The 21,625-nt window shown below is 40.6% G+C and overlaps 1 protein-coding gene across 1 annotated transcript in view; it reads left to right on the forward strand.

The window, feature by feature from the left end:
* Window positions 1–3,215, forward strand: part of PIWIL4 (piwi like RNA-mediated gene silencing 4) — a 43,642-nt gene extending 40,427 nt beyond the window's left edge. Inside the window, exons 18-20 of the mRNA XM_028516772.2 lie at window positions 1,614–1,739; window positions 1,850–1,997; window positions 2,705–3,215. Coding sequence (XP_028372573.1) covers window positions 1,614–1,739; window positions 1,850–1,997; window positions 2,705–2,821 — 391 coding nt within the window. The 3' untranslated portion in view covers window positions 2,822–3,215. The remainder of the gene's footprint in view (window positions 1–1,613; window positions 1,740–1,849; window positions 1,998–2,704) is intronic.
* Window positions 3,216–21,625: the final 18,410 nt, after the last annotated feature.

A 21,625-nucleotide genomic window follows, 5' to 3' on the forward strand; every position in this document is an offset into this window, starting at 1 on the left:
CTGTTTTTCCTCCACACTCACAGTTATAGCACATTCATCATTCTCTATTAGAATTACTATATGGCAGCATGTCTTTTTTTATGCAGTTAAATTTATCTGTCTCTGCATCTGGATGAATTGATTTCCCCTAGGCTGGAGGGTATTCAGTATGGTTTGATGTGAATGGCCTGGGTGGTGTGAGCTTCGGGGCCCTGGGGTGGTGGCACCTGGAAGAAGGCAGGTGACCTCCTCCAGACAGAGCAGCTGTCACTGAGATTCAGCCGAAAGCCTGCAGGGCCACTGGCTGGTGAAGACACTTCCTACGCACAAAAATGCCATGGGGAAAAGATAAGCTATGGTTTCAAATTCAAGGCCCAAATCCACACATAGGGCTGAGCTTCTGCAGTGCAGGCACTGCTGCGCAGCTAAGGCTTATAGCCGGTGCTGAGAGGCCTGTGAGTGCTGTGAGCGCTGAGGTGCATCTGGAAATCAGCCCGTCCTAAACACCGGACACCCGGCTCCGCTGTCACATTTCTAGACTCCCTGTTTCATACAGCATTTTCAGAACAATATTGCTTATGTCAAGTGGCAAGTGCGAGAAAATTATTAGAACTGGAAAATGGAGGAGGATGGTAATCTTAAAATATTCAGAAAGCATCTTCTTCCAAGCCATGCATAGCGCTCCACCTGTAGGGTCACACCACCGTCACCCCCATTGGCCAAGTGTCGCAGCCAAGAGCCACAAAGGATCAAAGTCCGGACCTCATCAGTGACTCTTAGGAGGGAGAACATAGTAGCTCGGGGACAGCATGACCTTCAGCTGCATCCAAACTGTCAGAGCCAAAATCTCTCGTTCCTCACTGACCTCAGGTGAATTCAGAATCACAAGATGCCATTTGGGGATAGCTGACAGTGCCAAAGAGTTCGTTTTCTTGCACTGTGACATCAACTTGTGAGTCTCAGTATCGGAAACATGACCAATTTCATTGAAATTTAATCCAGAGATCACCATGAAATTTCACAGTGGTCCCTGCATCCCAGAAGTGCCTTCTGTGATGACCAATATTTGGATTTGGCCTTGACTTTACCAGACGCTGACTGTAACACTCGTCATTCAGCATTTGGCCCAAGTGTGTCCTTGGCCCGCCCATCCATCTTTTCAGGAGTGCGTTCGGGAGTGAGGGTTCGGGGAGCCAGAGGGACTTGTGGCTGTCCCTTTGCTATTCAGACACTGAGGGGAAGACTGGAGGTGAAAATTAGGGGGACAATTGCTAATGGAAAAAAAAATCTTGTCTCTAAAGGTAATTCTGGAAAATCCTTTTTAGAAGTGCTAATTGAAGTTGATTGCCCTATCAGCCATTCCTCCCTGTCCCCTTTAAATGATATAAACTAGCCAGTGACCACATTTTTGCAGCAAATAAGGACAATCCCTAACTTAAAAATTGTATAATATGTGTCTCTGGGAGAGGAGAGATTGGGGTGGGGCTTTTTTTGTTTGTTTCTTTTTGCAGTGCTCTTCTAATGAATTTATTAATTCATGTATCTCTTCAAAATTACCAAATAAGAGAAACAGAGGGCTGTGTGGCTTGGTTTTAGTTCTCTTTGTCTTATTGTTCTGTCTTTCTGGTTCTAAGCTCCAAACTGTCGGTAATCGTGGTCAGGAAGAAGTGCATGCCACGATTCTTTGTGGAAAGGAACCACACCTTACAGAACCCGCCACTTGGCACCGTGGTGGATTCTGAAGCCACGCGTCCTGAATGGCAAGTGCTCTTAGAAAACCCATTTTTAACAAAACATTTGCTGTGTTTTGCTCAAGTTTGGCCTTATTTTGTTTGCCTTCTTTCTCACTTTCATTTCATTTTCCCCTCAGGTATGACTTTTACTTGGTCAGCCAGGCTGCCCGTTGGGGAACTGTGAATCCTACTTACTATAATGTCATCTACGATGACAATGGCTTGAAGCCTGACCACATGCAGAGACTTACATTCAAGCTATGCCACTTGTACTTCAACTGGCCGGTGAGTGACAGCTGTTACTAATACTTGAGTACCAATACTCAAGCTTCCCACTCAGGAATTATTACCCAGTTTATCTTTGTATCCCTACACCTGGCACAATGCCAGACTTTCACAAATGAGGAATGAATGAATGAATGAATGACTCCTGAGTCCATAGTGGAGGAAACCCAGTCTGCCATAGAAATGAAATAGAAATAACTATTAATATATTAGTATTTATAATTTCCAGAGGACTTTATTATATACTTTCATTATCTTATGCAAACCTCTGAGGAAATGAGGGTGTTGTTATTTCCATGTTTCAGATGAGGAAGTTGAAGCAAGCTCAGAGGTCTGGTGGGAAAGTAGTGGACCTGGCCCTCTTCTGTGTGCCTGTGCATGAGGCCAAGGGCTGCTCTCAGAATCCAAGGCCAAGATTCATTCAGAGCCCCTTGGAACATAAAACAGAAGGAATCATAGATTAGCCCTAAGTGTGGTAGCCCCCAGCTCCCAGCACTATGAAGCCAGCTGGGCGTCCACCCCATTCTGCCCAGTGAGCACAAGTTCCCGGTGAGCAGGGTGCCCTCTGTTGTTGGAGTCTAGTTATTGTTTCTTCACAAACATATTCTATCTCATATATAACTAGCAGAGGAAAGAATCGGAGGGGAAAAAATCACTTCGGAGAACAAGTTATCCTCTTAATTACCACCCATATGTTTTCTTCTCAGGGCTTAATCAGTGTCCCCGCACCGTGTCAATATGCACACAAACTGACCTTCCTCGTGGCACAAAGCATTCACAAAGAACCAAGTTTGGAATTAGCCAATTCTCTCTTCTACCTTTGATGACGCAAACCCTCACTCTCACTCAGCCTTGCCAGATGAGGAATCCCAGGAGCAGTGGGTATACAGATCTTCTGTGAGCTCGCAGCTGTGACTGGGGAAAGGAGATTGCACTTAGTTTTAAACTTCTAGGAAAAACAAAACAATTTAATCTGAAAACGGTTCAAAAGAAATGTGTGTTGTTTTATTTTAAAGTTATATGCTTGGAGTAAATTCTCACTGTGCTATATGGAATTAAAATGTACCATCACCTGTTAGTAATTCCACAAAGCTAAATACCTTCTAAAAAGTGTTTGCATGGTGTGTGCAGAAGTGTTTTGATGGATAGATACATGAGGTCTAATTTCCATCCTAAATGTTTAAGTTTTTTTTTTTAATAGTGTTATAGAGCATTTTGCAGAGTTTAGTTATTAGAAAATAAAGAAAATTTAGAGCATCACATATTGTGTTTATTTTTATTTGAATTTTAGCTGAAGTTACATGTGAACCTCATTATTTATAAGTGTTTTCAGAAAAGATTCTTACCCACTAGACCTCATCACCATCCTTTTTCTATATTTCTGAAACTGAATACATCACTTGCTCACTTGATGGTACGTTACTTCACTTCATACAGCTATTCTTGTTGATTGATGACCTTGCTGCCTGCTGCCCTGAGAAAACACCCTGTCTGGGCAGGACTTGCACCGGTGGGCTCCCTTCCATCCACCCACCAGAGGTCGTCTGTGTGCGCAGACGCTGCCCTGCCCTTTGTTCTCCTAGTAAGCCCTGCCTCTGCTCCGTGAGCTCTCCACTTGTGCCCCCACTCCCCGTCCCCACCCCCGCAACCACCGCCCCCAGGGATCCCAGTCTAGCTAGCACTTCTTCCCTCCCTCTCTGCATCATCAGCCTCCCCCTCATGCTTGATCATTCCCACTAGCATGATAGTGTGCTGCTCTTTTTTCCATTTAATGAATAAACTATTTCTCCCTCCAGTTCTTCGCTTCTCTTTATAGAACTTCTCAAAAGAGTAGTCTATGCCTGATGTATGAAATGCCTTACTCCAGTCAGAGTTTCACAACCACCACATCGAGCCCAGCCACCACACTGGTGACCACTAGGTCACCAATGACCCCAGCTTTGTGGAATTTGATCTTGCTCAGCCTCTCACAGCATTTGGCCCAACTGACCGTTGCCTTCATCTGGAGACACTCTGCACTGAGGGTAACGCACTCCCGGTTCCTCCGGTTCTCTCCCGCTGCATTCATCGTACATTCTCAGTCTCCTTTGCTGGTTCCACCTCACCCCCTCATCCTTTTCACATGAGATTCCTCAGGAATGAGAATATGGCTACATGCAAAATCTATTTTGATGAAGGAAATCAGAGTTCTAGATTCTCTTCACAGGGAGAGATTACATGGAAGGCTACAGTGAAGGGGAGTGTGGGAAGCCGAAGGTTCTCTCTGAGGGGTGAGGAGAAGCAGACCCCAATACAGAAATAATATAAGGTGACACTGAAAATATTCTTGTCTCATATGAGAGTTTTTTCCAGGCCTGGTAACATGGTCCACTTCAGTAATAATAGTGATAACCATTCGTTGGGGGGGGGGGGGGGGGGGGGGGGGGGGGGGGGGGGGGGGGGGGGGGCCGGGGGGTGTGGGTGGGGGGGGGGGCGCGGGGGGGGGGTTAAAACGTTCCAGGCAGAGTGCCGAGCCCTTTCCATTCACATTTAATCTTCAGAACAAGTGTATGAATTAGGGCTAGAATGACCATTTTACAGATAAAACTGAGGATTAAAGATGCTATGTAGCTCACCAAAGTTTATAAAATTAGTACATTGTGGAGTTAGAAATTTTTCCTTGGGTGTGTTTGACTCTAAAACCTGTGAGATGAACCACAAGACTCTACTGCCTTCATAAAAGGTATGGTAAGATTTAAAATTTTTCTCCCTGGGTTCTTAGGCAAGGGAGTGCCTCATACAGTTTAAAGCTGGCAAGTGGAGGCAAGGCGCTGCACCAGTCCATAGTGGTTGTGTTCCTGTGTGACGAGGTGGTTTTCTCCTTCCAAGTACGAGGATGCTGTAAAAGCGCCACCACTTAAGAGCTGGCTTAAATAAATCTACACCCAGCGTTTGGATTGATCAATACAGTAGTCTAGAGAGCTTTTACCCCTCATTAAGTTTTGCCCAAGATAGTACTCCCTTGCCATTTTAGTCCACCAGGGGGCAGACGAGGACTGTCTGCCAGCAGAGCCCTTCCCCTCCACAGGTGTGTTGCAGCAGCTAGTGGCAGAAGAGTCCCTGTCAATTAAGCTCCCAAGGGCAACGTGGGATTAGGAAATTCTTCATTCAGCTCCGGTTCAGCTGTGGGATTCTGTCTTTGGAACTCAGTTACCCAATCTGTTGTATGAGAAGGGGTTGTAATGGACATTTAAAAGCTTAAAAAAAATACACCAGATGCTATGTCCACCTCCAGGAATAATGACCTAATTCTAAAATGAAGCTAGGTGATTCTGAAGGTTAGCCAGAGTTGAGGACTACTGGTCTAGGGCAGGACTGGATTTGAATCTCAGAAAAACCACCTACTAGCTAGCTGTATATGACCTTGGGCAGTTACTGAACTTCTCTGAGCCAGTTTACCTGTAAAGACACTTAACTATGTCCACGTAGTAGGGTTATTGTAGGATTAGAAATACCAAATCTAAACTATCTGGCTTTAATAGTGATATATTATTACACCTCACAAAAGGAAAAGAATCAAATGCCATAATTTATTTTATTTTTAATATGTTTTATTGATTATGCTATTACAGTTGTCCCAGTTTTTTTTCTCCTCTTTATTATGCTCTGCCCTGTAACCACACCCCTCCCACCAGCATTCCCCCACCTTAGTTCGTGTCTGTGGGTGATACATATAAGTTCTTTGGCTTCTCCATTTCCTATGCTATTGTTAACCTCATCCTGTCTATTTTGTACCTACTAATTATGCTTCTCATTCCCTGTACCTTTTTCCCCATTCTCCTGACTCCCCCTCCATGCTGATAACCCTTCAGGTGATCTCCATTTCTGTGAATCTGTTCCTGTTCTAGTTGTTCATTTACTTCATTTCTGGTTTTGGTTTGGTTTTCTTAGGTTCATTTGTTGATTGTTGTGAGTTTGTTGTCAGTTTTACTGTTCATATTTTTAATCTTCTTTTTCTTACATAAGTCCCTTTAACATTTCATATAATAAGGGCTACATGATGATGAACTTTACCTTGACCTTATCTGGGAAGCACTCTATCTGCCCTTCCATTCTAAATGATAAGCTTTGCTGGATAGAGTAATCTTGGATGTAGGTGTCTGCCTTTCATTACTTCAAATACTTCATTCTAGCCCCTTCTTGCCTGCAAGGTTTCTTTTGAGAAATTAGCTGATAGTCTTATGGGGACTCCTTTGAAGGTAACTGTCTCCTTTTCTCTTTCTGCTTTTAAGATTCTCTCTTTATCTTTCACCTTGGGTAATGTAATTATGATGTATCTTGGTATATGCTTCCTTGGGTCCAACTTCTTTGGGACTCTGTCAGCTTCCTGGACTTCCTGGAAGTCCTTGCCAAATTAGGGAAGACCTCCTTCATTATTTTTTCAAATAAGTTTTCAATTTCCTTGCTCTTCCTCTTCTCCTTCTGGCACCCCTATGATTTAGATATTAGAACATTTAAAGATGTCCCAAAGGTTCCTAAGCCTCTCCTTATTTGTTTGAATTCTTGTTTCTCTTCATTTCTGTTCTGCTTGGTTAATTCTCTTTCTGCCTCAGACCATTGATTTGAGTCCTGTTTCCTTCCCTCCAGTGTTGGTTCCTTTATTTCACTTTGCATAGCCTTTACTGTTTCTTCTATTTTGCGACCATACTCAAACCATTTCTGTGAGCATCCTGATTACCAGTGTTTTGAATTCTGCATCTGATAAGTTGCTAGTTCGTCACTTAGTTGTATTTTTTCTGGAGTTTTGATCTGTTCTTTTCATTGGGCCATATGTTTTTTTAATCTCTAGCACCTGTTACATATGTATGGAGCAGAGGCCTTGGGTATCACCAGGACAGGGCAACCCACATTGCCTGCATTGTGGTGCTGTATGTTGGGGGAGGGGTCTGAGAGGGTAAACAATGTGCTTGCTCAGCTCTTGGCAGCTTTCAGTCAACTTCCCCTGCTACCCACAATCAAATTGGGCCCTCTGGTGCTGATTCCTGAGTTGGGTGGGCTTGTATGTGTTCAAGGACCCTGTGGGTTTCTCCAGTAAACTCTCCTGTGAGGTTGGGACTTTCTCCCAACACTTCAAACCCCCTCAGGTTTTATAGTCAGAGGTTATGAGGCTATCTCCCCCGCACTGGAAACCTGGATTGTATCATCTGTTTTGCTCCCCAGTTGTTCCTCCCACTTTATCCACACGCAAATGTTGGACTGCCCACTCTGCCAGCCACTGCCTTGCCCAGTCTTCCAGAAACCACATCCACCTGTCCCAGTCCTCCAACTGCCACCTTGCCAGGAGTCCCTCTCTGCCCTGGCTGCCTATCTCTGCCCCTCCTACTGGTCTGAATGAATGTTTCTTCTTAACTCCTTAGTGTCAGAACTTCCATATGGTTGATTTCTGTCAGTTCTGGTTGTTTTTAAATTTGTTGTTGTCCTTCTTTTAATTACACAAGGAGGCACAGTGTTATCTACCTATGCCTCCATCTTGGCCAGAAGTCTCAAATGCCATATTTTAGTCAACAAATACTCATGGGTGCATATACAACACTAGGCACTGTGCCAGGTTCTGAATCTTCCATAATCCTGCTTTAGGAAAGCTTAATGTTTTCTCTAGATATAACTAATCTATTGTTTGCTGTTTTATGGAGGAGGTTTGCTTTTGCTTTTTATTTGAGGGGGTAAGATGGAGATTCTGAAAGGCTATGCAGCAACTTTGAGCTGCTGACAACTTCTCCCATATGAAACAGTGACACAGCGAGAGAGAGCATTCAGAGGCAGCAAAGTGTGCTCAAGCCCTAATCTCATTAGGAAGGAGGTTAGAGGTATTAACTTGACATTGTCACGAGAAAGATAAAGTTAAATGAATCTGGGTATTTTCTAAAAAATCATAAAAAGTCCATCATTATTCTGGATTAGTAGAAAGAAAGAAAACAGGATAAAAGTTACCATCAATTCAATTGAAGACAAGGGAAGAGGAGGCTACAGAGAAAAGAACATGGTAACTGGAAACACCAAACCAGATGGGACAAATATACTAAAAATATAATCAATTAAAGAAAAAAATTATTTCACTTATTACTGAAGACCGAGAGATTGCCTAAAAGGCACAGCTGACATGAAACAACATAAAAAGTTTTAAAATAAAACAATAGGAAAAGAGATACTTTGAATTGATAGTAAACATAAAGCTGGAATAGCAATATTGATATCAAAAACAGAATTTAGGGCTAACAGTAGGGCTATTACATATTTATAAAGGTAGCAAGATAAAAAGTGCAAGATGATATTATAATCATGAATGAGTAGGCATGGATTAGCATAAATTGGAGATACAAAAATAAAACTGAAAGAATTACAGAAAATTAATTCACAACTAATGAGACTAACATGTGTCTCTCAAAAACTAATCAAAAAGACAAAACAATTAGAAATTATATACACTATTGGAAAAAAAAAGTTAGCAAAATGTGACTTAATAATAGACACAAAGTGCCTGGCTGGCATAGCTCAGTGGATTGAGCGCGGGCTGCGAACCAAAGTGTTGCAGGTTCGATTCCCAGTCAGGGTACATGCCTGGGTTGCAGGCCATGACCCCCAGCAACCGCACATTGATGTTTCTCTCTCTCTCTCTATCTCCCTCCCTTCCCTCTCTAAAAATAATAAATAAAAATCTTAAAAAAAAATAGACACAAAGCAAGTCTGTATAAATCCAAATAATTGATATATAAATACATTTTTTTAACAAGTTTGTGGCTTAGGAAATCGTATTGGGAAATTTTTTTAATTAGAAAAGAGCACTACATAATACAAGATGTAGGATAAAGTTAAATTGACATTTTCAGGGAAATTTGCAGCTTAAATATGAATAATAGAAGACAAAATGGAAATTATTTAAGTGCAGTTAACTGAAAGAAACTGAAAAAACAGAGAAAACCCCAAAAAGAATTAGAAAACAAAGGTTAAAGCATGTATGGGTTAAAAAATAGCATGGATTTTTTAACTAAAGAGACATCATGAAAAATAATCTATTTTATTCATCTTTGTTTACTTTTTTTTGTGGAAAGTTTCAAGCAAGGATAAAAGTAGAGAACAGTGTAATGTGCCCACATTTCCCAGGCCTCCCCAGTCACCCTGGGAGGGCCTGCCTGGTTTCCTCTGCACTCTCAGTCCTCTCATGCTCCTCACTGTATCATTTAAAGCAAATATAGACATCTTTTAATTAAAATCTGGCTCTTTGGGGAAGGGAAAGTAGCAGGACAAAGTTTTAGCAAAGTTTTCATGAAGAAAAAAGAGAAAACATAAATAACATGTATTAGGGATAAAAAAACATACAGTAGAGGTTTCAAAATATCACATGAACATTTAACACTCTATGCCAATAACTTTGAAAATTGAAGAAAAGGTATACTTTTCTAGGAATGTGTAATTAACACAATTTACCCCAAAAGGAATAGAACAATTTCCTTCTAGTGTCATGTGTGAGCACAGAGGTCCCACAGCCAGACTGCTTGGGTTTGCTTTCAGCTCTGCCACTGTGGTGTGAACTTGAGCAAGCGACCTAACTGCTCTTTGCCTCAGTTGCCTGATATGTGAAGTGGAAACAGTACGTACACCTTGGTCACAAGTCTGCTGTTGTGTTGATTGAATGAGTGTTTGTTGTTGAAATGCTTTGACTGCAACAGGGGCCTGCACTGCATGAGTGCTACCTGCTTCCAACATGGGAATAACAAAGTAGAGGACGGCTCAGGAATCACATGCACTCCCTAAGGAGGAAGCAGAGCCAGGAAGATTTACAACTGAGTTTTACTATAGTCAAGGAACAGACAATTCCTATCTTATACAAACTGTTCCAAAGAGTAGACAAACAGACAAAGACATTGAATTTATTTTATGAGACAATATAATTTGATGCCAAACCCAGTCAGACGTAAATAAGGAAACTATATGCCAACCTGTCTTATAAACATAGATGTAAAAATCCAAGTACAATAATAACAAATCCAGTTTAGCAGAATAGAAGAATACATTTTAAAAAGACCAAGCATGTTTATCCCAGGAACGCACAGAACTTTCACCTTAAGGAATCTGCCCATGACAGCCAGCACATGGGCAGATTTAAAGGCACAGCCCACACAATCACCACAACAAAGGCACACCAAACACTCAAGAAAATGTAATACTCATTTGTAATTTAAAAAGACAATTGTTAACAAAGTATAAATAGAAGGAAACTTAAACATCCTTGACTTGAAAAAAGGCATCTAACAAAAATCTATATCATATTATAATAAATTTATCATGTATCAAAAATGCTCAGATGTTTTCCCATTAAAGTCAATAGCAAGAAAAAGATATCTACTACCATATTATTAATACTATTATAATAAGGTTATATGTAATATATAATATTATCAATAGATTATTATGTCTATGTAATATATAATTTGTATTAAATGTTATATATTATAATATAGTAATAATATAGTTATTATCAATACCATGTTAGAACTTCTAGCCAATGAGGCAACAGAGACACATAGATCAAAGAGAAAGATACAAAATTATCATTATTTGTTCATGGTCTGATTGTCTATTTAGAAAGTCCAGGAAGTTCTATAGAACTAACAAAATAATTCCACAAGGCCTTGGCTGGTGTGACTCAGTGGCTGGAGTGTCATCCTGTAATGGAAGGATTGCAGCTTCAATTCCTGGTCAGGGCACATGCCTAGGCTGTAGGTTCATCCCTGACCTGGGCACAGGCATGGACATGTAGGGTCCCTGGTTCCAGTGTGGGTGCCCCAGTCTGGGTGTGTAGAAGGAAACTAACTGATGCTTCTCTTGCATCAGTGTTTCTCCCTTCCCCTCTTTCTCTCTAAAAAAAGCAAATGAAAATGTCCTCCAGTGAGGGAGGAAATCAATCAATCAATCAATAAAATAAACAAGATAGATCATGGTAAAACTATTTTCAAAAACAAAGAGCATTTCTATGGGCTAGTATTACACAATAAATGGAAAAAGTCTAGTTTAAACAATAAAAATATTTGATGCCTAAGAGTAAATAAAACAAAAACTTTATAAAATTTGTTGCAGAGGAAACAGTTAAACTGTGCTCATGAGTAGGAAGCTTTAATATGATAAAGATGGTAATTTTCCCTCCAATAAATCTAAAACTGATGGAATTTCAATGATAATTCTAACATGGTTTTATAACTTTATAAAACTTATAAAGTTTTATTGTAAAGTTATTGTAAAATTCATGTGGTAGAATAAAAGTCCAAAAATACCCAATATAATTCTGAAAAAAAAAGATGAGAAGGCTTATTCCACCAGGTATCAGAGTTTATTATAAAGCTAAATGTAAAATAATATAGCTTTGGCCAAGTCATTGATAAGAGATCAGCTTAACAGATAGAATTTTCTGCATATATGGACACATTTAATGGAGCTGGCATTATTGATCAGAGAGGAAAGAATGAACTACTCAATAAAAGATACTGGGTAGTTGGGCTTCCTGGCAGAATAAGTGAAAAAACACAAAAATTTTCATGATTATTAAAAACAAAAATTATAATAACCAACAGAAAAATATAAAGAGTATTTTTATGATATTTGGGTAGGGATAACCTTCTTAAGCAATATAAAAGGAGCACAAATTATATAGAAAAAGACTGATAACTTTGACAAAATATAAGCTTCTGAATGGCAAATGAGATAATAGTAAAGCTACGTAACAAACAGACTAGAACAATATATTTGTAACACATAAATGTCACATATATGGCCACACTCATGAGGATCTGAAAGAAAGGTGACATTGTAGACATCGAGGCAATGGGTACTGTTCAGAAAGGAATGCCCCCGATGTTCTCATGGCAACACTGGAGGAGTCTACAGTGTCACCCAGCATGTGGTGGGCACTGTTGTGAACAAAATATTTAAGGGCAAGATTCTTTCGAAGAGAATAATGTGTACATGTTGAGCACATTAAACACTCTGAGAGGTGAGATAGCTTCCTGAAACGTGTGAAGGGGAATGATCAGAAGAGAAAGGGAGCCAAAGAGAAGATACCTGGGTTCAGCTGAAGCATCAGCCTGCAACCCCCAGAGATGCACACTGTGTGAGAATAATGGAAAGGAGCCTGAGCTGCTAGAACCTATTCCCTATGAATTCATGGCATGATGAGTGTAAAAAAAAACACAAAAACAAAACAAAACAAAAAAAAAAACCCTCTGTACTGATTAAAAAAAGAAAAAGGAAAAAATAAATTTATCCACTAGAGAAGTGGACCAATAAATGAACAATCAATTCACAGTGAGGAGAACCAAATGCCTAATGAATAAATGAAGTGATGGTCAAGTTCACCAGTAGTCAGGGAAATTCAAAATAAAATACTAGTGAGATTTAATTGGACTTTTACAAGTTTGGAAAAAATTAAACAGTCTCTTAACACTGAGAATGTGGGGAAATAATGCTGGTGTGTGAACTGGTGCAGTCATGTTAGAAGGCCCAGACCGGACAAGTCTACCTTGACATGTATACTTTAGAGAGTCTCCTGTACATGTGTACAAGAAGGGAATGGATAAAATATACTATAGTCATACTACGGAATATTTATAGTCATACTATAGAATATAGGAGTTAAATGAGGTGGCTAGGTCTGCATACATCTTCATGAATCCTTCTCAAAAACAGTGTTGAGTGAAAAAACTCAAGTGAAAAAATGATGTGTATATACTCCTATTCATGGCAAGTTTCAAATGTACATAACACCATATTTTTTCCTGGTTGCATGGGCATGCATGCACACATGTATAAAAGGAAAAGGTGGAAATGAAACATTACACACTAAATAGAATGATTGCATCTATGAGGCAGTTGAGTTGAGACTGTACATAGGGATGCTGAATGAAGGGATTCTAATTTCAATTCTATTCATTTAAAAAATAAAATATTATAAAAATTATAACAACTATTAATTATGGATTGAAGACATGTGCAGGCTTAAAGTTCAGTCTAAAAATAAGAAAAATATCAGATAAATCCTAATTGAAACATCCTACAAAATGTCAGACCACACTCCTCAAAACTGCCAAAGTCATCAAAAACAAGAAAAGTTGAAAAAAACTGTCACACAGCCAGGAAAAGCCCAAGGAGACATGAAAAGCTAAATGTAATATGGTATCCCGGACCTGATCCTGGAACAGAGGAACATTAAGAAATGACTAAGGAGAAGACTGCCGGTCAAGAGGGAGGGTATAGGTAAACATGACTCGCCTCCTCACACAACCACAGCAAAAATTACAACTAGACTATAAAATAAATACCACCCAGAATTGTCAGAAAATCAGGTTGTATGGAAGACTGACAACTACAGAATTAATGAAGCCATATTCATCCAGACAGGCAGGAGGGGCAGAGATGTAGAGAAGTGTGGAGACATGAGAGGCGCAGAGATGCAGAGAGGAGCAGAGAGAGGTGTGGCGATGTGAGATGTGGAACAGGTGGTCCCACGCCACATGTGGTGGATAAAATCAGGAGGGTACCTTGGGAATGAGGGATCCCAGCTCCACACCAGACAACCCAGCCCAGGGTTCCAGTGCCAGCAGAAGATAAGTCCTTATAAAACTTCAGGCTGAGAAAACCAGTAGGGGTTGGGGTGGTGGAACAAACTGGAAAATTCTCAGGAGTCTCTTCTTAAAGGGCCTGCAATGGACTTATGCAGACTCACTCCCTTGGGCTTTAGCACCAGGGAAAAAAGCTGGAAGGTGATGATGCAGACTCCAACCAGTGGTGTCCGAGGTGTTGTGAATGTGAGAACAAATTCACACAGACTACAGAAGTCCTGTGGAGAAAAGGGATGGCACAGCCACTCTCTGAGTGAGAGAGCACCCCAACCCCTGCATGGACATGCTTTTTTTGCTTTCTGGGAGCATTACATCAAGGAAGGTCCTCATTACTTATGCCCAGGTTTACTTTAAGGGATTACTTCTTACAGATAATAAAGAAAAGAGTATTGCAAATTCAAGGGAACAATAAAAGTGATTGATCTGATTACACTAATCCTTGGAATGGCTTAGCACAGACTTTAGGAGTTACTTCAAAGATATACATTAGACATCTGTTGTCTTAACTCAGGGTGAGAAAGTTTTAGCAAAAGCAAACCTCAAAGCAGCCTAGATATAATGCAGGCCTGTTCCCCCATGGGAAAGCCGATCTGTGGGCCTGGCTCCTGTGTGCTGCCTCACACCTGTTGGTTTTCCGAACCAGAGCTGAGCTACATTCGCCATTGCCACATGAGCCAGTTCCCTGAAGAAGGGCATCAGTGGCATATGGGGATAAATGAAGTGAATGGCATCAGGGTGAGTGCTAGGAGAGAGTTTCCTCCTGGGAAAAACTCTGGAGGCCAGGCAGTGGGATTGTCCCTGTCTGAGCCCTTCCCCACAGAGACACACAGAGTGGCAACACAGGTTACCTGCTCTGGAAGTTACCTAAAGCACTGCCCCATCCATCTAACCAGTGTGCTTTTCTACAATAAGCCACACTACTAAGACAGAGAGTCAAAGCAAATCTACCTAATACACAGAAACAAACACAGGGAGGCTGCCAAAATAAGAATACAAAGATACATGGCCCAAATGAAAGAACAGAACAAAACTCCAGAAGAAGAATTAAGTGAAATGGAGATGAGCAATGTATCAGATGCAGAGTTCAAAACACTGGTTATTAGGATGCTCAAGGAACTCACTGGATACTTCAATGGCATAAAAAAGACACAGGCAGATATGAAGGTTACACTAAGTGAAATAAAAAAAAATTACAGGGAAACAACAGTGGAGTGGATGAATCCAAGAATCAAATTAATAATTTGGAGCATAAGGAAGAATGAAAACATTCAATCAGAACAACAAGAAGAAAAAAGAATCCAGAAGAACAAGCATAGGCTAAGGAGCCTCTGGGACAAGTTCAAATGTACCAACATTCAAATCACAGGGGTGCTGGAAGGAGAAGAGAAAGAGCAAGAAATTGAAAAATTATTTGAAAAATTAATGAAAGAGAACTTCTCTAATTTGGAAGGAAATAGACACCCAAGTCCAGGAAGCACAGAGAGTTCCAAACAAGATGGACCCAAGGAAGACCACACCAAGACACATCATAATTAAAATGCCAAAGGTTAAAGATAAAGAGAGATTCTTAAAAACAGCAAGAGAAAAGTGGATAGTTCCCATAAGACCATCAGTCTAGAAGGGACTGACAAGAAGTATTCAAAGCAATGGGAAAAAAAAGGACCTTCAACCTAGACCACTCTACCAGCAAAGTTATCATTTAGAATGGAAGGGCAGACAAAGTGCTTCCCAGACAGGGTAAAGCTAAAGGAGTTCATCATCACCAAGCCATCATTATATGAAATGCTAAAGGAAATTATATAAGAAAAAGAAGGAGATCAAAACTATGAACATTAAAATGGCAATAAATCTGCAACTATCAATAATTGAATCTAAAAAACACACAAGCAGAACAGAAACAGAATCATAGACATGGAGATCACTTGGAGGGTTATCGTTTGGCAAGGGAAAGGGGAAGGATGGGGGAAAAGGTGCAGGGATTAAGTACAAATTGTTAGGTCTGAAAGAGACAGAGGGTTGTTATGAATAGTATAGGTAATGGAGTAGCCAAAGAACTTATATACACAACCCATAAAGGAGCAATTGCTGGAGGGAATAGGGGTGGTCCCAGGTGGAGGGGGGCAAAGGGGGAAAATTGAGACAACTGTGATAGCATAATCAATAAAATATATTTAAAAAGAAATAACCAAGGATATCTGGATAAAGTATGAATTTTTGTTAACAATATCATATCCATATTGCTACATTAATTTTTACAAATGTGCCAAACTAATGTAAGATATTAGTAATAAGTAACAGGAGACACTTAGAATGGGATACATGAGAACACTTTGTACTATCTTCCAAACTTAAAAATGTTTTTTAATTTTTTATTTTTAGTTTTGATTTTAGAGAGAAGTGAAGGGAAAGAGAAAGAGAGGGAAAGAAACATTGATGTGGGAAACATTGAACAGCTGCCTTCCGTATGCACCCTGACTGTGGACGGAACCTGCAGCCCAGGCATGTGCCCTGTCCAGGAATCAAACAGGATACCTTTGAGTTTGTGGCACAATGTCCATCCAAATGAGCCACAGTAGCTGGACCCAACTTTTCCTTAAACCTAAAGTCATTCTAAAATTTAAAAACTGTATCTAAAAAACAGAATAGTGTACAGTATTATTCCAAATGTGTGTGTGTGTGTTTGTACACAAAGAAAAAGACAGCAAAATATCAAAATATATCAGATAATGATGTCCTGGCTGTGTAGCTCAGTTTGTTAAAGCATCGTCCCGCTATGCCAAGGTTGAGGGTTTGATCCTTGGTCAGACCACATACCAGAAGCAACCAATGAAGTCATAAGTAAGTGAAACAACAAATCGATGTTTCTCTTTCTCTCTCTCTCTCTCTAAAATAAAAAAATAAAAATTTGCCTATGACATAAATATCCTCCAGTGCTTTAATTTCTAGAATATCTTTCTTTTAATATAAAAAGAAATCAGCATTACTATGATCATCAGCCTGCCAAAAAACTGCAAGATGGTTTGGCAAGGTATCTAGATTAAAGGAGGACATCAATATTTTATTTTTATCACTCAAGAATGTTCAAGAGTAAACTTTAATTGATCGTAGAAATAATGTAATACATTTAGATTATTCTTTTCTATTTTGTATTATTTTAGAATTGGATGATTTACTTGTTAATTTTTACACTCAGATGTAGAGTGTTGTGTTTATCAACTCTTCATTTCATTAACACACTGTCACCATTAGTCCACAGAGGCTTCTCCTTTTTGTTCCCTGCATGTATGCATGTATATGTTTTTATATGCATGTGATTCTGCATGTACATATTCATGCATGTGTTAATGCATGGAAGTATGCATCAATGTTTGTATTCTCTTTGATCTTCATTCCCCAGATCCATTCTTTTACCTTCCATAAAGAACTATTACAATGTAAAAAATTTTCAAAAAATAAAAAAATTCTTAAAAATCAGACAATTTGGTCTGGATGGTGGAATTATGGGTGGATTTCATTTTCTCTTTCATTCCTTTATTTTTCTTTATTTTCTCACTTTCTACTTAGTTTTGATGTCAGAAAAAGTGTGTATTTTTCAAACTCCTGCCATCCATTCTATGGCGGGCATGATGTATTGACACACGTCATGTATCAGAAACTTCATCAAGGCCTGACTGTTCCTATCACACATGGGAATTACTGACCCCAACATCCTAACACCTGTTTCCTAGTTTTGCCTGGGGTGTTTACTAAATAAAAGTGCAAAACTGTAAGCTCTATACTAGAAATTTCTGGGGAAGAAACCTGAGAATTTATTTTTTAACAAGCCTTTAGGGTTTGTGTGTGTGGCGGGGCAGGGGAGGGGGGAGTCATTCAGATTAGTTTAGGAAACTGACTCAATTTATTCCCTTTTTTTAAAAAAATATTTTATTTATTTATTTTTAGAGAGGGAAGGGAGGGAGGGAAAGAGAGAGAGAGGGAGAGAGAGAGAGAAACATCAATGTGCGGTTGCTGGGGGTTATGGCCTGCAACCCAGGAATGTACCCTGGCTGGGAATCGAACCTGGGACACTTTGGTTCCCAGCCTGTGCTCAATCCACTGAGCTACTCCAGCCAGGGTGTAGATTACTCCTCTTTATCATTCAAACTCCCAATCAGATAACTTCACTAATACAAGGTCTTTCTTCACCCCTTCCAGCAAAGTTCTGTTTGGTTCACAGTGCCAGGCTGCCACTGGGGTCTGCCAGCTGGAAACAGGGCCTAGATGGGAGGGAGGGAAGAGAGGACTTCTGGGTATTTATTCCTCCAGTTCCCTCTCTGTGGAAATGCAGGCTCCTTTCAGGAAACCCTCTCTTGTCAGGTTCTGGTGACAGCTCCAGACCTTGCTCCTTTAAGATGCTCAGGTTCCTGGAACCCTTGGGGCACAGCACTATCTCTGTTGATTTTTCACACCTTGCTCTTTCCTTTGCTGTGTATTTCCTGCCAGGATCCTTCTTGATACAAAGGTTTAAGGTATTTGCTATTACTCTGTAATTTTTGTATTTTAAAAACTATACCATATAAAAATTATACAATATAATAAAAGGTATAGGAAAACAAAGAAAAAACTATAATGAGAGAAAAGAAATATTAGAGATATAAGAATTTGAGGGAGAAGAAGACAAAAAGTATGAAAAGCTTCTTAAGGACCTGGGATGCCTTGAGGAACTAGACATGAGGTAAAAAAATAAGGATCCTCGTGTTTGTGCTTTGTAGGAATCATGTCTCATGCACACCCCTCCTCAGATGTGCCACACAGGAGTTTTGTCCTCCTTTATGGAAAGCCAGGAATATTCACCCCTATACTGTCATCAGCTTGACACATAGCAGAGATACTGCTGTGAGCCAGCAATTCACTTCCCCTGCTTGGTTTTGTTTAACAAATATGACTGAGAATCTCTGCTCTCTCAACCACTGAGCCACATGCTGGAAGTACAGAGCTGTCCTGGCCATCGCTGCTCCCAAGGGCTTTACTGCCTACCAGCAGGACATTGCCCCAAAGGACCTGCCACTTCAATATAAAGCAGATATTTATTTCATTTCATTTTAGTAAGAAACTTAACCTGAGATCCACTCTCAACAAATTTTTAAATGTACAATACATTACCTTAGACTATAGGTAAAATGTTGTATAGCAGATCTCTAGAGCATATTTATTTTGCTTTATTGAAACTTTACTCCTATTGATTAGTGACTCCCCACTTTGCCTCCCCTCACCAGCCCCAGTCAGCACCATTCCACACTATAAATACAGCAATTTTGGATAACTCATATGAATGGAATCACGTTGCATTTGTCTTTTTGTGACTGGCTTATTTTAATTAGCATAATTTCCTCAAGGTTCATTCGTGTTGTCTCATATTGCAGAATTTCCTTTTATTTAAAAAAAAGACTGAATAGTATTCCATTGTATGTATGTATCACATTTTTGTTATCTATTTACCTTTTGGTGAATATTTAGATTGTTTCCACATCTTGGTTATTGTGAATTGGGCTGTGATGACCGTGGGAGTGAAGATATCTCTTCAAGATGCTGATTTCAATTCTATTTTTTTAAAGATTGTATTGATTTACTTTTTAAAGAGAGGGGAAGGGAGAAAGACATCAATGTGTGGTTGCCCCTTGTGCACCCCCAACTGGGGACCTGGCCTGCAACCCAGGCATGTGCCCTGACTGGGAATTGAACTAGTGACCTTTCAGTTCTCAGGTTGGTGCTCAATCCACTGACCCACACCAGCCAGGGCTGGAGGACTCTTCTGCTAAGTGCTGTGGTAATGGGGTGTAGGGTGTTTCCCCCCCTAAATGTTCCTGGATCACAGCTATTATAGTCAAGGGATCCTGGGTTTTTTTAGTGTTTATTTATTTATATTGTTTTTAAAGAGAGGGGAAGGAAGGAAGAAACAGAGGGAGAAAATAATTAATCAGTTGCCTTTTGCACGCCCCCAACCCAGGGCATGGGCCCTGATGAGGAATTGAACCAGTGAGCTTCCAGTTTGCAGGATGACCCCCAACCCACTAAGCCATACTAATCAGGGCATGGGAGGTAATTTAAACTCATTTTGATAGCAGCAGTCATTTCTGGCTATAAACAGGACCCTGGCTCATGCAGACTATGGCACCACCTGTGGGATGTCAGTAAACAAATTCTGCCTGCTCTCTCTGCTGCTGACGGAAGGGTCTCACTGCTGAATCATGTACAAGATGATATGGAGGGTGCACACACTGCCCCTGATGACAGTGCCTCCCACCGTGTGATGGACAGCTTTGGGAAACCCAGCCTCTCTGACTCCCACCTTCTCCCCTCTGCCTGGTCACCATGGCTGGAAGCTATGCTGTAGCATGTGTCCTTCCCGCCATGGCCAGCAATGACTGCATTAGAAATGAGTGCCTGGTCCAAGATTCCTCCTGTATTTAGAACTGGGGACAAGGAAAGAAGGAGGGAGAGGCAAAGAGAGAGGGAAACTGATTCTGTTTAAAACAGTGTGGGGCTGGAACTGTAAGACATAAATGTAGAGTAGATAAGGTTGGTCCACAGAGAGGGACAGTGATAAAGCAAATGAGCAGAGACAGTTTCAACTGTGGCAGTTCACATCTTAACTTCTGTCCTTCCTCAGGCCAGCTGCATTATTAACCTCGGTCCAAACATCTTCATTTTCTCAAAACAAATTTCCTTAAGTTTCCTTAGGTGAGTTGAAGCATGTACACACACAGTAGGAGCTCAGCAAATGCACCCTGTGGTAGGTAGAATTTTAAGATGGCCCCCCTGAATCCTGTGTCTAACATCCATGCTTTCATGGAACCTGCTCTCCTTGAGTTTTGGGAGGGAACTATAACTTGTTTTTGACCCATGGAATAGAATAAAGTGCAGGGAGTTTGCAGTACCTAATCAGTGACTTAAAGTTAACCAGAGAAGAGATTACCCCAGGCTGGTCCAATCCAATCAGGTGACCCTTCAAGGGAAAAGGGTCCAAAGGTCAAAAACTCATTCTTTCCTGCTGGCCTTCAAGAAATAAGATGCATGAGTTCCGCAGCTGTAAAAAACTGAATTCTGCCAACAACCACGTGAACTTGGAAGAGGACCTCAAACCTCAGATGAGCCCCAGGCCTGGCTTACGCATTAGTTACATCATCAGGAGGTCCTGAGCAGAAGACTCAGTTGCACCATGCCTGAACTTCTGATTATGTTTCAGGCTCTTAGGTTTGTGGCAGTTTGTTACATAGCAAACCAGAAAGCTAATACAGAGGGCAAATGAGTGACTGTGTTCTTGTTTCTTATTCAAGTCCCCCCTCTTCCCACCTTTCTCCTTTAAACAACAACCAGCACTGTCTTTCAAATCTGATCTGTAAAGACACCAATCTAATTGTCTAGATGGACCCTAAGAGGCCAGTTAGCTGTATTCCCACTTTGGCCTTTTACTTCGATGAACTCTTCTGAAGATCACTGCTCAGTTCTGCTCACCATGGAATTGGGGCCTTGTCATCAAGAATACCTCAGCCACTGGCAGCAGTGGGGAGAAAGGTGGGAGAGGGAGATTTTTAGGAGTACCTAGTGCCAAGGATTAAAACTTATGTGAAATTATACTGGCCCAGCACAAAATGTAAAAACAGGGCTTACTGATGGGGCTTTCTGCATTTCTTCATAGACATAGGGCTTTTGAGGAAGCAGATAGGTACACTGCTTTGTCGGGAAGAACCCCAGCTCACTCCATATCTCTTTATTCAGCTCACTACCTCACCAGCCAGAGTCCCCGTGGTATAGCCCCCAGCAGCCCCCTGGCCATTTAGAACATTTCTGGAAAAAGTGAAGAATAAGCAGCTTGAGATTTGGGTACTGGGGCTGTTGAATCCTCAAGTAACCAACCCAACTGTAAAAGAGTAATAATATATGACATCCACATAACATTTTACAGTTTCCAAGTTGCTTTAAGCTCCATTTCTCACTCAG

Source organism: Phyllostomus discolor, chromosome 6 (assembly GCF_004126475.2).
Source record: "Phyllostomus discolor isolate MPI-MPIP mPhyDis1 chromosome 6, mPhyDis1.pri.v3, whole genome shotgun sequence".
Taxonomy (NCBI): Eukaryota; Metazoa; Chordata; class Mammalia; order Chiroptera; family Phyllostomidae; genus Phyllostomus; species Phyllostomus discolor.